This window comes from Vipera berus (assembly GCF_964194415.1).
Source record: "Vipera berus genome assembly, chromosome: 1".
Taxonomy (NCBI): Eukaryota; Metazoa; Chordata; class Lepidosauria; order Squamata; family Viperidae; genus Vipera; species Vipera berus.
Window position 1 is genome coordinate 109,188,279 of NC_138202.1, and position 15,893 is coordinate 109,204,171.

Genomic DNA, 15,893 nt, shown 5'->3' on the forward strand with positions numbered 1-15,893 from the left:
GAAAATAATCTTGTCGCAAGATTCTTTGTCAAGGTGGGTAAATCATAAAGATCTAACTGAAGGATTAAATTGCAGCCATCTTTTCCTGTGTACATAGTTAAATGGGTATCTCGACGACTGAGGAAATCCTCTCAAATCAGTTCACGTCAAGGAACTCTGATCCAGTCTTTTGAACCATTCTTTCAAGACCAAGTGATCAAAATAGTCGTCAACAACATTTTGGTGATGCAATATGTCACAAGCAAGGTGGAACTCATAACCAAACATTGTTTAACTGCATAATGCTCCCTTGGGAAACATGTATCGTGTGTAATACCTTTATCATGCCAGTCCATGTGCCTGATGCAATGACTTGATAAATCTCAGGATGGTAGAAATATGACATAAACGAAAGATGCATCTGATAGTCATCCAGTGCTGCCTCAGCAAATGAAGTCAATAAAGTGTCGTTCTGTTTGTGACTCATGGCGATACACAAATTTCTTCAATACAACAAAAGAAGCTAATCTGGGATCCCAAGCGAATGGACGGGAGTGAAGTCCCCATGTTATGCTCTTATCTCCATTCCACTAATAACCAGATACAAAAACAAACAAACACCTTCATATGGTTTTTACATTAAGAAGACATTGCTATGATCAGATGTCAATTTTTATTTCAAAGCTGGTTTTGAACGTCCACCTTAATAAATCCATTGGTCTGCTGGTGGCAGTTTCATGTGGCTGGAGCAATCCTTTTGACAGGTAGTCCTTGACTTAACCATAACAGCCCAAAATTTCTATTGTTAAGTGAGACACTTGTCAAGTGAGTTTTGCCCCATTTTACGACCTTCCTTGTCATAGTTGTTAAGTGAATCCCTGCAGCTGATAAATTAATAACCCGGTGGTTAAGTGAATCTGGCTTCCCCGTTGACGTTGCTTGCCAGAAGGTTGCAAAAGGTGATCACATGACCTTGGGACACAACAACGGTCATAAATATAAACCAGTTGCCAAGTGTCTGAATTGTGATCACGTGATCATGGGGATGCTGCGAAGGTCATAACTCTGAAAAATGGTCATGTAAGTCACTTTTTCCAATGCTATTTTAACTTTGGTCACTAAATGAAGTGTTGTAAGTCGAGGACTACCTGCACATTTTACATGTGTGAAGGCATTAGCTGTTTATATCACATAAAGTCTAATAGTTGCAGTATGTTATGCCATTCGGGACCTTGATGGGTGTCGGGTTCTGCAGCTCAAACTTAGCAGAAACTACTGATTGCATCACAACTAGATAAGAATTTTGTATGTAAGGATGACACCACTTTAAGCAGGTGATGCCCTGCAGTCAGCATGAAGACTCTTCCTATGCCTGTGCTGGTTTGATTGTAGCCTGCCTTTTTAAAGCAATCTAGAATGACAATTTTCATGAGGTTGCTGGAGTCTTGTTCATTTTCATTTTAATGCTGTTTAATTTAGAAGTTTTGAAGGATATGAAATGATAACAAGAATACTTTTAAAGCTAATCCACAATGCTATCCAGTAAAAGTGCTACTAATAATTGTGCATTAAAAATATAATATAGAAAGCAGCACATTTTAGGGGGAAATTAGCCTCTCAAATATCCAGTTGTGAATAGTTCACATTCAAAATACTATATTTTTTTTTAAAAAAAATCAACATAAGCAGCTGTAAAGGAAATCATGAATGAGATTGCACTGGGGTTAAATAGCTCCAATTGTTGGTATTTCTATAGGAATATATGTATTTGATGGCACTAATTACAGCTGGTAATTCAACAACTTAGCTGAATGGGTGAAATATCAATGAAATCTTCCATGCCACATTATAACGCTAAGAACCCTTGAGAGCTTCCATGGTGATTAGAAGCTCCGGGTGGAGATACGAAATTCTTTTTCCATCGATGCTCATCTCTCCAAGCAGTATGTTTTGCTCTAATCAAGCCTGAAGTGTATCCAGTAGGAAGCATGTCAGCGCTGATTAATTGCAATAAAATGCAAATGGCTTTGTTACCTTCCCTGGGCCAAGATAAGAGACCATCTGTTAGTCATAATTACTAATTTTACAGTAAATGTTTTCTTCAATGGAGAAAAGGCAGAAGCACAGTGATGAGTAAGGACTTGGAGAAGAGGATATTTCAAAGACCACTTTAGATTCTAAAAATATCAAGAATGAAAACTATGCAAGTGCAACTTTTCACAGAGGATGAACAGCATTCACAGTTCTGTGCAAAAGTTTCAGGGCTCCTAGTCAAATTGTGTGTTTCAATGGATCCCTGGGTGAACAAAACCTGACACAAACCATGGCATGGCACAAAGTGAAATACATCTTTCTGAAAATTGGAACACTTTCCATTTTTGTGTGGTTATTATTTGGATTTGGATTTATATACCGCCCCTCTCCCGAAGGACTCGGGGTGGTGTACAGGGCAATTAAAACACTATATACAACACATAATATACAAAAATTAAAATAAATTAAACCAAGTAGCCCTAAACAATAAAACACGTTCTAAAATTTAAAATTTAAAATCTAAAATCCCAATCCCTTAGTCCAGGCCGGCAAGTTCAAATAGCCAAGTCTTCAGGTCGCGGCGAAAAGAGCGAAGGTCGGGAGCCATCCGGAGCTCAACAGGGAGCTGATTCCAGAGGGCAGGCGCGCCCACAGAGAATGCTCTCCCCCTGGTTATCTATAGATTCAAAATAAGAAAACTGAACATTGCCAGGTGCAGAAGCTTTCATGTCTATCCAGTCACTACTATGAAACACCTCTTATGGCAGAAAGACCTTCCAAACATTTCCTGTAGCCAGTGATAACTATGATGATTAGATGCCATTGAGATGGTGTCCACTCTTAGCAGCTGCCTAGATAGACTTTCTCCATGACCTGTCCCTAACTGGCCCTCTTTGGGACCACTACTGGGGCCAGAAAGGCAGAAAGATTGGCATGCAACAAGCCAGGCTGGGATTCTTATCAAAGGACTTCAGAGTTAATGAACTAGTCATTGTGCAGCACTTAGTAATGATTTGTGTCGCGTCGAGCGACCAATCAGGGTTCCGGCCTCAACTCTTAGAGCCCCGTAACAGGGGTGAGAATTTAGAGGGACCCTCGCAAGGGTGAACACCTTGAATATGGAAGGATTTTGCCCTTTGCCACCGACCCAGTGTGCTGGACGTTCCGACGGTCACACTTGGGAACTGCGATAGTGCAGGAACAGAATCCTAGGACAAACTGAGGCACCAACACAAGTTTGTTCAAGGTGAGAGAGCACAGAGTGCCCGGGGTGGATGGTGTTGCCCCCCGAACAGCTTTGCACAGCACTCTTTTATTGAGCAGTTTCACCAGGGAGGGGGAAGTACACACATGAGGAAGTAACATATGGAAGGTCATAGGAAAACATAGCTCATTGCATACAACTGCTAATGAAGAGGGCAAAGGTCATCACAGGAAACAATAAAGCATAACTTATCGTATACAAATGCTAACAGAGAAGACAAGGGTTATCACAGGAAGGCATAACTTGAGGCAAGGACAATTACAGGAGACAGGAAGCCATATCTTGAGGCTGGTGAAGTGGAGGCACAATGAAATGCTGCAGGCTGAGTAGGCGGCAAAACTTTGACGTCTGGGGTAAGCTTTCAGATGGAATTGTGTTTTAGTGGCATCAGTCAGTGGTGTTAAAGCTGAAAAAAGTCACAAACCATGCTGTCATCTTTAATGGGTTCTGCAGTTGTGTTTGTGGAGGCATGATACGGACGAACATAACGACCAGGGATCCACAGCACTTTGTCTGGCAGTTGAACAGCTGCGTAGCCTCTTCCCCAAGTGAGAAGGTCTGCAGGGCCTTTCCAAGTTAGGTCTGGAAGTTGGCGATACCACACTTTGGGTTTAGGCTGATCTGCAACTGGAGATGAAAAATGCTGCTCTGCAGCTGTGGTAAAGGGATAGCCAGTCAAGTTGGAAAAGTTTTAGAGTGTAGAGGCAAAGATTAAGAGTTTCTTGCACTGCTGGGAGGTTGGGGTTTCGTTTTCCCCCGTTCTGATTTTTATAACGATCTAAAGCATGTTTCAAGGTTTGGTTAGCCCTTTCCACCAAGGCTTGGCCTTGGCTATTATATGGAATTCCAAATTTGTGTGTGATTTGCCAATGATGACAAAATTCTGCCATGGCTTGACTGCTATAAGCAGGGCCATTATCTGTTTTGAGTTCTTTTGGACATCCCAGCACTGCAAAGGTCCGAATACAATGATTAATTACATGTTTAGTGGCTTCACCCCTTTGGGGGGTGGCCATGATGAATCCTGAGAAGGTGTCAATTGAAACATGCAAATACTTACATGGGGCAAATGGTGCATGTTGTGTGACATCCATTTGCCAAATTTGGCAAGGCTCCAATCCCCTTGGATTAACACCCATAGGGATTGCAGTTGCTTGTTTGCTGCAGGTTGGGCACTGCTGGCAAATTGCAATTACTTCTGCAGTGGTGATGCCAAACTGCTTCTGCAAAGCTTTGGAATTTTGATGAAAATATGAATGACTTTCCCAGGGGGTGAGGGGTTGCAAAGAACAGGCTGAAGGTCCAGAGGCAGCCTGATCTGCAACATTGTTTCCCTCTTGCAAAAAACCTGGAAAAGGCTGATGACTACGAATGTGAGCAACAAAAATAGGATGTTGGCGTTCAAAAAGCAAATTTTGCAAGGTTAAAAAAAGTTGTAACAAATCTGGTGACGAATTTTAAAAATCAATTGAGCCAATTGTGCTTCTCTGGTTAAAACAGAAACTTTGGGCATATGGGATAAATGAATCCACTCCAAAATTTTCAATTGGTTAGCACATTAAACAATAGCAACATCCGACTCCCATCATGCAACATCCACCTCTCACTTTCTTCTACTTCCCATGTTTCTCCCTATCCATATTTCTATAGTACATTCTTGTTCCTTCAGCATTCTAAGGCTTGTGTTAAGGCATGCAATTCACACGTTTAGGATGATCCCATTAGTGGCAATCCCCTTGTTTCCAACAATATTAATGCATGCAATTCACAAATCTGTGCAAACCAACTTAAAAACCACTTTTCTGTTTCTCCCTTCTATTATCCATTCATTCACTGCCCTTCTGCCACTCTGGCCTAACTTCTGTCTTTTCTGTTTCCACAGCTTCTATCAACTTTTGCATGAGCCAACTGTTTCCCTTAGCTATTAATCAATCCTTTACATTTCTCTTCTCCAAAAGTATTGAAGATTCCATAATCATATTTAATATGGGTATTTCCTTGACTTGCAACCACAGTTGGCCCCAGAATTTCTGAACCTAAGCAAAACAGTTGTTAAAGTGAGCTTTTGGGTGATGTTTAACTAAAAATCAAAAATTTCCAAAAACTTGTCCAACAATTAATCTCTCCTCTTTCGAGTAAAAAAAATTGCAAGCTGAAACTGCAAGAGTGGGCATCAAGTTTCACATCCACCCCCCTTTTTCAGACTGGAATTCTAAGCAGAGAAAAAAAAATGGTTAAAAGGACCAGCCACCCCCCCTCTTCTGGCTGTCTCTCCCTTTCTCACTCTTAAAGTAACACAGCGGGGTTGGTGGGGGGTAAAAGAAACTTTACAAAAATCTCACCACCAAAAAAAAAAAATAGTTTGCTCTCCTATACATGCATTTTCTCTCACACATCATCCATGGCTTTTACAACAATAAAATCTGCAGTTTACTGTTCCTTTCACAGCCTGGGACGGGGTGGGGGGTGGTAGGTGGGTTTGAGGGCTAACACACTCACATTTACTTATCAGCAAATTAACTCATTCACTTCCATTCTGACTGCTTGCATAAACAATTTCACATACAAAAATTTCATTTCATACTTTCTCCAGACAAACCATACATTGTTAAATAAGGCCTTTTTGTTTGGTGTTATCAGAGAGGATTTTGACCCTCTTCCAAGTCTTGGAAATAACACAGAACAACACAGACAGACATATATACACAGATACTATTAAAACAACATCTATTTAGATATTTGGCTTGTCCTACAAGAGGTGAGAAAAATCATGAGGTGATTCCAACCGAACATGGTTTCTATAGGGCCCTTTAACCAAAAACAGATGAAGTAAGAAGATTTGTTAATTGGCCTCCTGGCAATAAGGTTGGAGAAGAGGAGGCTAGAAATTCAGATGACGATGAAGAATGTAAGGAAGGTTTGTCAGAAGATGTTGTAGATGGTGCGGAAGGATAGGGTGGGGGGGCTTCAGATGAAGGCGGAAGATCAGAAGAGTGATCAAGAGGTTTAGAGGTAGAAGATGTCAGATCTAAAGGAGATGGCAAAAGTTTTAATGCTGCCATCACTGCTTGCCATGCGGACAAAATGTCAGCAGGCGCCCTGGGATGATTGTGAAGATATTTACCTAGCTTTTCCCAGGTTATAACAGACAAAGTGCCTGATTCCGGATAAGCCGGACAATTTTTGTTAATATATTGTAAAAGTTTTGTTAAAAGTCTCTTTCCTACAGGATGGACCATGGTGCCATTGTATTTTTGAACAAAATTAGCATTCTGCACTATATTTAAAAAGTTCGTCCCTACGACCTGACGAAACTTTGGAAAGTGGGGAGCCCATTACTCATGATTAGAAGCCTTCTCCGAGGTGCGTGGTAACAGGAGTGCAGGCAGTACACCCCTGGGCAGGAGTCGTACTGTGGAGTTGAAGCCGCGATCCCGGACGAGCCCCCAGTTGTCGCGTCGAGCGACCGATCAGGGTTCCGGCCTCAACTCTTAGAGCCCCGTAACAGGGGTGAGAATTTAGAGGGACCCTCGCAAGGGTGAACACCTTGAATATGGAAGGATTTTGCCCTTTGCCACCGACCCAGTGTGCTGGACGTTCCGACGGTCACACTTGGGAACTGCGATAGTGCAGGAACAGAATCCTAGGACAAACTGAGGCACCAACACAAGTTTGTTCAAGGTGAGAGAGCACAGAGTGCCCGGGGTGGATGGTGTTGCCCCCCGAACAGCTTTGCACAGCACTCTTTTATTGAGCAGTTTCACCAGGGAGGGGGAAGTACACACATGAGGAAGTAACATATGGAAGGTCATAGGAAAACATAGCTCATTGCATACAACTGCTAATGAAGAGGGCAAAGGTCATCACAGGAAACAATAAAGCATAACTTATCGTATACAAATGCTAACAGAGAAGACAAGGGTTATCACAGGAAGGCATAACTTGAGGCAAGGACAATTACAGGAGACAGGAAGCCATATCTTGAGGCAAGGGCAATTACAGGAGACAAGTCTTGTTATATACAATTGTAAATGGAGGAGGCAGAGGTATTTGTTGTATACAATTGTAAATGGAGGAGGCAGAGGTTTATCACTAGAGACAGGAATGCAGAACTTTACAATTGTAAATGGAGGAGGCAGAGGTTTATCACTAGAGACAGGAATGCAGAACTTTATAACTTTCAATATAGAAGGCAAAAAGGTCTTTGGGAGTCTAGGATAACTACAGATTTGCATTTGAAAACCCTGGTACAGGTAGTCCTTAACTTACAACCATTTGTTTACTGACCATTTGAAATTATAACTGCACTGAAAAAGTGGCTTACACACACCTATGACTGTTGCAACCTTCCCATGGTCACATGATTGAAATTCAAGCACCTTGCAACTGTCATGTCTCTATTTAGATTATTAAATGTACATGATGCCCATCTCACCATTGGAAGACATTTAGGATGGCGGCAGTGTCCTGGGGCTATGTGATTAGAATTTATAACCTTCCCAGTTGGCTTCTGACAAGCAAAGTTTATGGGGAAAGCAAGATTTACTTAATGACTGCATGTTTCACCTAACAATCACAATGATTCACTTAACAATTATAGCAACACCCCCCCACCCCCACCCCATAAAGCTCACTTTAACAACTGTTTTGCTTAGGTTCAGAAATTCTGGGGCCAACTGTGGTTGCAAGTCAAGGAAATACCCATATTAATCTTGTTTCAAGGATCTTGGAAAAAGTGATGGAATGGCTTTAAAACTGGGCTTTATTTGGCTTATTTGCTTATTTTTTCCAAGATGGCAACAAAACCGTCTTGGACATGATCCCTCCTGTTCTCTGTGGTTTTTTTTTTCATTTGCCATTTTTTTCTAATTTGATCAGTGGGCAATCACTCGGTTTGATGACACAAACTCTGTGTTTCCATTTTCTTTTATTTGCTCCAGCCGCTTCTCTATTGCGAACAGGCAGCAGAATTATATTCTGTGCTGGCTAGATTAAACAGCCTGACAGGGAAGAAGATGGAGCAGCTCTGAACAGCAATTGGACGGATGAGCTTTGCAAACAACTGAAAATTGAAGAGCTTCCTCCTGTAGAGGCTCTACTTTAGGAAGGGTGGATGAGCTATTTACTTTAAACAACCAATTTCAGCTCCTACATTCAACAGAAATTGGAATGGAGTGAGAAATGGCAATTGCCTTTCTTCCCCACCTCTATGCTCCCAAAGATGGATCTTGTTCCAAATAAGCAGTTCTACATTTTAGGGAGAAATGACTTGCAGAAGAACTTTCAATCAGAGAAGCAGTCTTCTCTATTGGCAGGTATAGAACTTCTAGGTCCCCCCCCCCGAAACTAACAGTCATTAATGAGTTAGACCAGGTATGTCAAACTTGCGATGTCATGTGACATATCCTGACTTTCCCCCCAATGCCGGCAATGGGGTGGGCATGGTTTCAGGATGATGCATCCGGCCCATGGGCCGGTAATTTGACATGCCTGAGTTAGTTTGAATATGCTTTTGAATTCTGTTCCAATTAACCTTAAAAACAGGAAATAGACTTTTAAACCCTTCTACAGTTTTGGTAAAGCCATCTGCCTACACTCTACTGGTAATATTCTTGTTTCTTTTTTCATTGTTTAAGACACTGTTCTAAATCAGTAAAATTTACTTTAAGTAAATGACCAATTACAGTAAGCAGTTGTAAGTGGCATTCATATGCCACACGAATATTGTGTGTTGGAAGTCAGCACCCACTCACCCTCCTAGAGAAGGAAATTTTGGGGGATATTAAAAAAGCCAGAATATTATATTTCCCCAAAGGAATAATGGAGGAAAAATTCTTAAAAGGCTTTTCTGCCCAATTCGCCCCAGGCAGAATCTGAGCAGAGTAGCTCTGTAGAAATGCAGATTTGATAATCCTATTCAGAAAGACTGGGCCACCTATTCATAAGCAGAATGACTTCAGCCACAACCCCAGAGAAGGTTTGAGCTGATGGGATTAGAAAAACAAAGACTCCCAAGGACAGGAAGATGACCTTTAGGACATAATAGGATTAACCCACCACCATTAGAATACCAAAAGGGCACACTCAGGCTCAGGTCAAAGTTCATTGCACAGGAACAGGAAATACAAAGCCACAGGAACAGGAGGAATCTTAAATACAAAGCCCAAAGATGGTATAAAACCCCACCTATCCCAATTCCATTTTGTCAGCTACCCCAGGAACATGCCGTGTCACTGAAGTTTCTGGCAACTCAGTAAACTGAACCTTCTTCCTTAAGCAGCCTCCATTTTATTTATTCCCGGCTTGGACTGGACCCTGATGAAGATTTTTCCTTCAACATGTTTAAACTCAAGAAATGAAATATGTCAATAAGCTGGAGTTGTACTAATTCCTTTCAAATGTATGAATTTTGGCATTGTTGAAATTTGCCAAACCTCATGCCTAAGGCAGGCTTTTTAAAGAGGCATCTTTGGGGGTTATGAAAGTTGATGCCATTAGCACAGCAGCAGTTTGAGAAGCATGATTTAAGCTGTCTATTTAAGACTTTAAGCAAAATGTTTGCAATTTAAAACTGAAAGAAAATAAGGACTACAGTGCATTTTGCAGAGTGAATGATTGGCTGTTGAACAGAACTTAGACCTTGAAGGAGATTTAGTAACCTTGGCACTTAGGTTACCCTATTTATCATATCTACAATATTTCATTTATACCGTTCATCCACAGATGATCAGATTTTCTGCTGACACGAAATTTAGCATCCTTGGTATCTAAATTATTCTCATAAAACCTTTTACCCAAAACCCAAGCCTCTGGGAGGCAGCTTGAGTTATGCCTGAAATATTTTTGTTAATGGCTTTTAGAACTGTTTGCCGAAAAGAGTCTGAAAATGTAGAAATGTGTTCAAAATCAGTCAAAATGTGCTAGCTACCTGTTCTCTCTATGCTGTGCTTTACTGAAGTAAAAACAAAGTACCAGTTATATTGTGCTTAGATTGTAGTCAGGTTGGCTGAATAAATTATGATGGCAAAAAAAATGCAAACAATTTTCTTCTTATAGACTTCAGGACATAGCACTATATGATACGGAGGATGGCTTTTTGAGGCAAGGAAGAACCGTACATATTTATCAGTTAGCTCAGCAAGCAAACCTAACTCTACATACTTTCTGTTGAAGGAACAAAGGAACTGACTAGGTCAGTTTAAGATGGAAGAATTCTTAAATTGAAGGCTTGTAATACTGTGGCCACGTCTCACCACACACAATCATTAGACCAGCTGGAAAAATCAGGGGAGCTTAATTAATGCAGTATAACAAATGAATGAGTTGTGAGCAAACATCTGGATTGCAAGTGTTGCATTGTGCTTGTGTTTCTATGGGGAAAAAAGCCTTTCAGCATGGATTCAGAACACAGCAGCTTTTGTGTTATGGCCTTTACAAAATCATGGGCATTTTGTAATTGTGAAAGGGATTGCAGGGGACAGACAGATGCAAAAATGTTCCCATACACATTGGATAATGAGTGATTTCAATTTTGTTTGTGGCTGTTTCAGAATGTTTTCAGGAAGAAGTGTGTGCCAATCACCAAGTTTGATATGAACAGCAGTTTGGAAAACAGCTTTATTATATTGGTCATTCAGTTTCAAATCTGAAGCTTTGTTCACTGCTTCGTCTATATTGTGAACCGAATATATGATCTTACCATGTGGTCAAAACTGGATAACAATTATATGATTTGCTTGAAAATACAACCAAATCTATTAATTATGGCCACATTGGAAGGAGGCAGATGCCATATAGTAAGTTCTAATAAAATAGATGTCGCTACTTTTAACAAGATAGAGACACAGTAGCAACAATAAACTTAATTTCAACATTTTGGTTGCCTCAGGGGGCCGGATGGACGTGGCTGGGTGGGCATGGCTGACTGGGTGGGCATGGCCAGGTGGTGTGGTTAGCTCTATCTTGCTTGTGTTGGGGGGGGGGGGCTGTGGCAGGCTGGGTAGGGGCTATGCCAGGGATCGAGAGGTCTCCAGCAGAGGGGCTGGGGTGGACTGGGGTGGGCTCCAGGACCTGTTCCACAGGAGGAGACTCATCATCCATCTTGGGCCGCGTTACCTGGAACTGCTTCCCAGGGGATGCCCAGCTGCACGTTGGGCAACTCTTGGGCTGGGCTCGGGCAGAGCAGGGAGGGGAGTCTCAGCTGCCTCCTGGGGATGGGGTGGGCTCCCCACCCTTCCCATTTGCTGGGACCATCAGAGGTGTGGCAGCAGGTGGGAGGCTCATCCTGTGTGTGCGGCAGGGCTGGAGGATAAAGTTGGATGGCATAGGTCGAGTTGGTAGGGGCTGTGGCGTGGCAGTGATGTTCATCTTTGCTTGCCCATGCTTCCCCCGCCTTTGCCTCTCCCCGCTGCTTGGAGGGCCAGCCTGGAAGCCACAGCACTTGGACCCACTGTTGGTCTTTGCTTGCCTGAACCCACTGTAGCTGGGCAGAGCAGGTGGGTGACTGCCCATGTGTCTGGTGGGCCGGATCGGGTGCCTTCCCCTGCGCTTCTGCCTCTGCTTCTGGCTGCTGCTTGGAGGGCTGGCTCAGCAGCCAGGGCACTCAGACCATCCATCTTTGCTTGCCTGCGCCCACCACAGCTGGGCAGAGCGGGAGAACAGTCAGCTGCGTGACATGTCCAGTGGGCTGGATCATGTGCCTCCCCCCTGCACCTCTGCCTCCACCTGCTGCTTGGTGGGCCGACTGCTGGCTGCGGCACTCAGACCCACCTGTGCTGTGCAGGTTGTGGGATCCCAGGGTGCTCCGGCCAATGGGCAGCCAAAGGGCTAGTGGTTTGTGGCTGCTGCAAGGCACCTCCTGCCCCTGTGTGCTCACCGCCTCCTGTGCTGGCTGGGGTGGGCCGGGGCCAGGGCAGTGGGGGATGGTCCCTCACTGTCTCCAGGGTGGCCCTATGGGCCAAAACTGGGCCCATCGTGGACCAGTTCTGGCCAGCGGGCCTTGCATTTGACATGTCTGCATTAGAGAATAGAAGAGTATTAGATGGAAGGAATTTGATTTAATCTTATTTTAATTTTTATATCTTGCGTGTTGTTAGCGTTTTAATTGCCCTGTACACCGCCCCAAGTCCTTGGAGAGGGGCGGTATATAAATCTAATAAAATAAAATAAATAAAAATAAAATAAAAGATTTTAGGTTTTAGAGGGCAAAAAGAATCTATCTATGGATTTCCAAACAGTTTATCAGGAATTTTAAGGTTTGGTGTAATCCTTGGAGTGGGGGAAGGCCTACTTTGCTTCCAATCCCTCAAGCAATAAAATTGAATTCTTTTTCTAGCTCTCCTATTGTTTAATATGTGTGCGAATTCAGTGGTATTTACTTTAACCAAAAAGGGACCCCACTCATTAAACTTGGTGTTGGGCATCTATTTCCTGCTGATGTAGTCATTTTTTCAGTGGGCCTCAAAAAAAGTTGGCTGGCTTTAGCAGAACTCTGTAAGAAGAAAGGGATTACAATCAATCACTCTAAGATCAACATTGTGGTTTTCTTCAGAAGACCACGTTATCACAAACATCAAAGGCAAATTGGAAATATCAAAATTTGAACAAGGTCCAGCTTTTAAATACGTTGGCATACTTTTTCAGGCCTCTGGAGCTTGGCACGAACAAATGTATTTCTGCCAAAGCTAATAATAGTGTCAAAGTAATCCTTTTTTTGTTTTCATTTATAAAGGAGCAGATGTCTATCTGCCACTCTCAAACTTTTAAAACAGATTTAATTTGCCATATCTATACCCCAAATGCTGTATCATGCAGAGTTATGTTCCTACAATGATTCCAAATCCTTGAAATTGTTCAAGATAGGTTGTTACAAGGCTCTTCTGCTCTCATCTGTGTTTCAAATGCTTTAATCAACATGAAAACTGACATGATTCCACTGGGAGAAAAAGTTCACACCAGCCAACTATCTTGTTGGCTTAAATTCCTGTTTTCCAAAGTCCCCCTGGTCTCATTAATGGTTTTTCATGGCTTTTCATCAAGGTAGAAAGAAAGAAAACCTTAGCTGATTATTCATTCAAATAATTGATTATTGTGGCCTTTCCATCTACTCTCTGCTACCCCTAGATTTAAAGAGAAATAAAGCTGAAATCTATCAAATAATCTTTGACGCTACACAGTAAATATATTTGGATGCTATAGCCATCCTTCAGTAGTGGTTGCAACCTGGAAAATGTTTATACAGGTAATCCTCGACTTATAACAGTTCATTTAGTGACCAAATAAAAGTTACAATAGCACTTGAAAAAGTGACTTAAGACTGTTTTTCACACTTATGACTGTTGCATCTTCCCCATGGTCATGTGATCAAAATTTAGACGCATGGCAACTGACTCATATTTATGACAGTTGCAGTGTCCTGGGGTCATATGATTCCCCTTTTGCGAACTTCTGACAAGCAAAGTCAATGGGGAAGCCAGATTCACTTAACAACTGTGTTTGTAACTTAACAATTGCAGTGATTCACTTAACAATTGTGGGAAGAAAGGTCACAATATGGGGCAAAACTCACTTGACAAATGTCTCACTTAGCAACATAAATGTCGGGCTCAGTTGTGGTTATAAGTCAAGGACTACCTGTACCTGCAAAGTATTTAATTTTGTTTCTTTGTCTCATTTTAGTGCCTCATTCTTGGCAGTACTAGTATTCCTTGTGCAGTGGCACAGTGGTTAGAATGAAGTATTGCAGGCTAACTCTGCCCAGTGCCAGGATTTTGATCTTGACCAGCTCAAGGTTGACTCAGCCTTCCATCCTTCTGAAGTCATTAAAATGAGGACCCAGATTATTGGGGGCAATGTGCTGACATTTGTAAACAGCTCAGAGAGTGCTGTAAAGTACTGTGGAGCAATATATGATTAAAGTTTTAAGTGCTACCTTTGGTGCCCCACAGCTCAGAGAACATCAGAGATCCCATAGTTCACCCCTCAGCTACAACTATTCTATTGGTACTATATGATTCCCATTGACTGATGGACTCTGTGTTTGTGATAAGAAGGAACCTGAAATACAATAATCACCCATGAAGTTAAGTTTATATTTGCAGGCATAACATTTCCCTATTTTGTCATGATGACATTAAGACATCTTTATTGACTCTTTGATATTATTGTATTTTTATGTAATTGTCTTTCTATTTATCTTAGGTTTTATCTTGTTGATTGCATTAGATTCATTTTTTCTCTTTCTCAGTTTTTAAAATCTTAATGTTTACATTTTATATGACCTTTACACTATTCATGTTGCATTGGGTTCTTTGTTTTGTGTTTATACTTTGCAGGTTATTGATCATAATTAAATAAACTATATAATCCCTTCTGGAGGAGTTTATTAGTTGAGGAGGGCTGCCGTAATCTTTCCATATAATGAAACAGTTAATTATTGCAATGTGAAAGTTTGACTTTAATGGATGACAGCAGTTGGATGAATGAAAACAGCAGTTATACAAGCTGAACTTATTTAAGTATCGTTTATTAATCTCAAAAAAGCAGAAGAGGAAAGCAAGTTTAGCATGTGCATTGGTGCTATACAGAAGTTTGTGCCTCCATTTAAAGACTTGTAACCCCTGCCTTCCCCCCCAAAAAATCAGCAAAGCAAGAAAAGCATGGACATACTGTATAAGAATTTAGTTTTCTACATTAAAATGTTATACGTTACTATCATTATGTTAGGAATACTTGGAAGGTTTTCCAATGAGATAAAACTTCCAATAAGAATGCTCTCATTTTGAAAACAATTCGCCAGGATGAATGTAATTTTTTTTTACACAAAAGATGACATTAATTTGATTAAGCACCTGGCCAACAGAAAAACATCGGAGTCAAAGACACAGGAAGAGATCCAAAATAGCACTGGATGACAACTGATTTCTGCAGAGTGATTGTTGGATTTTTCTTGAACAAAAAAAAATGAAAATTCTTATCCTTCTTCTAGCTGGGTGGGGCTTCGGTGGGGCATACATCTGTTGCACACTTACACTCATCCACATATAAATAGTCATAAATGATGGTCGTGCCATTTGGACATGTTAAGGTTACTTCTTTTCTATGGCTCTTTTGCTCTTGGCAACATGCACAGTTATGGTGAAATGCCTTTTCCATTTGAGAATATCTGTCCAGATAGGGGAGAAAAAAGTTAGATACTTTTTGCAAAATGTAACTTATTACATGTATTTTTACACTGTCCATCTCAAATAAGTCTTTTGGGGTTACTATAGAGTTTTAAAACTCCAACAAATAGTTTGTCGGAGTGGTTAAAAATGCACATAGCCACCCAATCATCAAAACAATCCAATAGAATCAACTGGCAAATTGGAAGGGGCTCTTGTCTCCAAGCTGTCCAAGTATATCTAAGCTGATATTTTATGAATATCACATTATCCGGCAGAGGAATGAATAGGTAAGAGTAGGATAGGCCTCCTTATCACTTACACTGAAGAGCTTGGACAAGTTCCTTCACAGTAGGTCAGTTCAACAGTTTCAGAAGATACACACTCATTTTCACGAATTAGAGTTTGATTCTTGTATGGCTTGCAGTTTGGTGCTTAAAAATGAAAGGGAAAAA

The 15,893-nt window shown here is 41.4% G+C and overlaps 1 protein-coding gene across 1 annotated transcript in view; it reads right to left on the bottom strand.

Annotated features, from left to right (window-relative positions):
• Positions 1-14,726: 14,726 nt before the first annotated feature.
• The window catches only part of LOC308669854 (mucin-5AC-like), a 63,438-nt gene continuing 62,271 nt past the window's right edge, over positions 14,727-15,893 (bottom strand). The window contains exons 48-49 of the mRNA XM_081330767.1: positions 15,761-15,872; positions 14,727-15,440 (exon numbers count right to left, since the gene is read on the bottom strand). Coding sequence (XP_081186893.1) covers positions 15,260-15,440; positions 15,761-15,872 — 293 coding nt within the window. The 3' untranslated portion in view covers positions 14,727-15,259. The remainder of the gene's footprint in view (positions 15,441-15,760; positions 15,873-15,893) is intronic.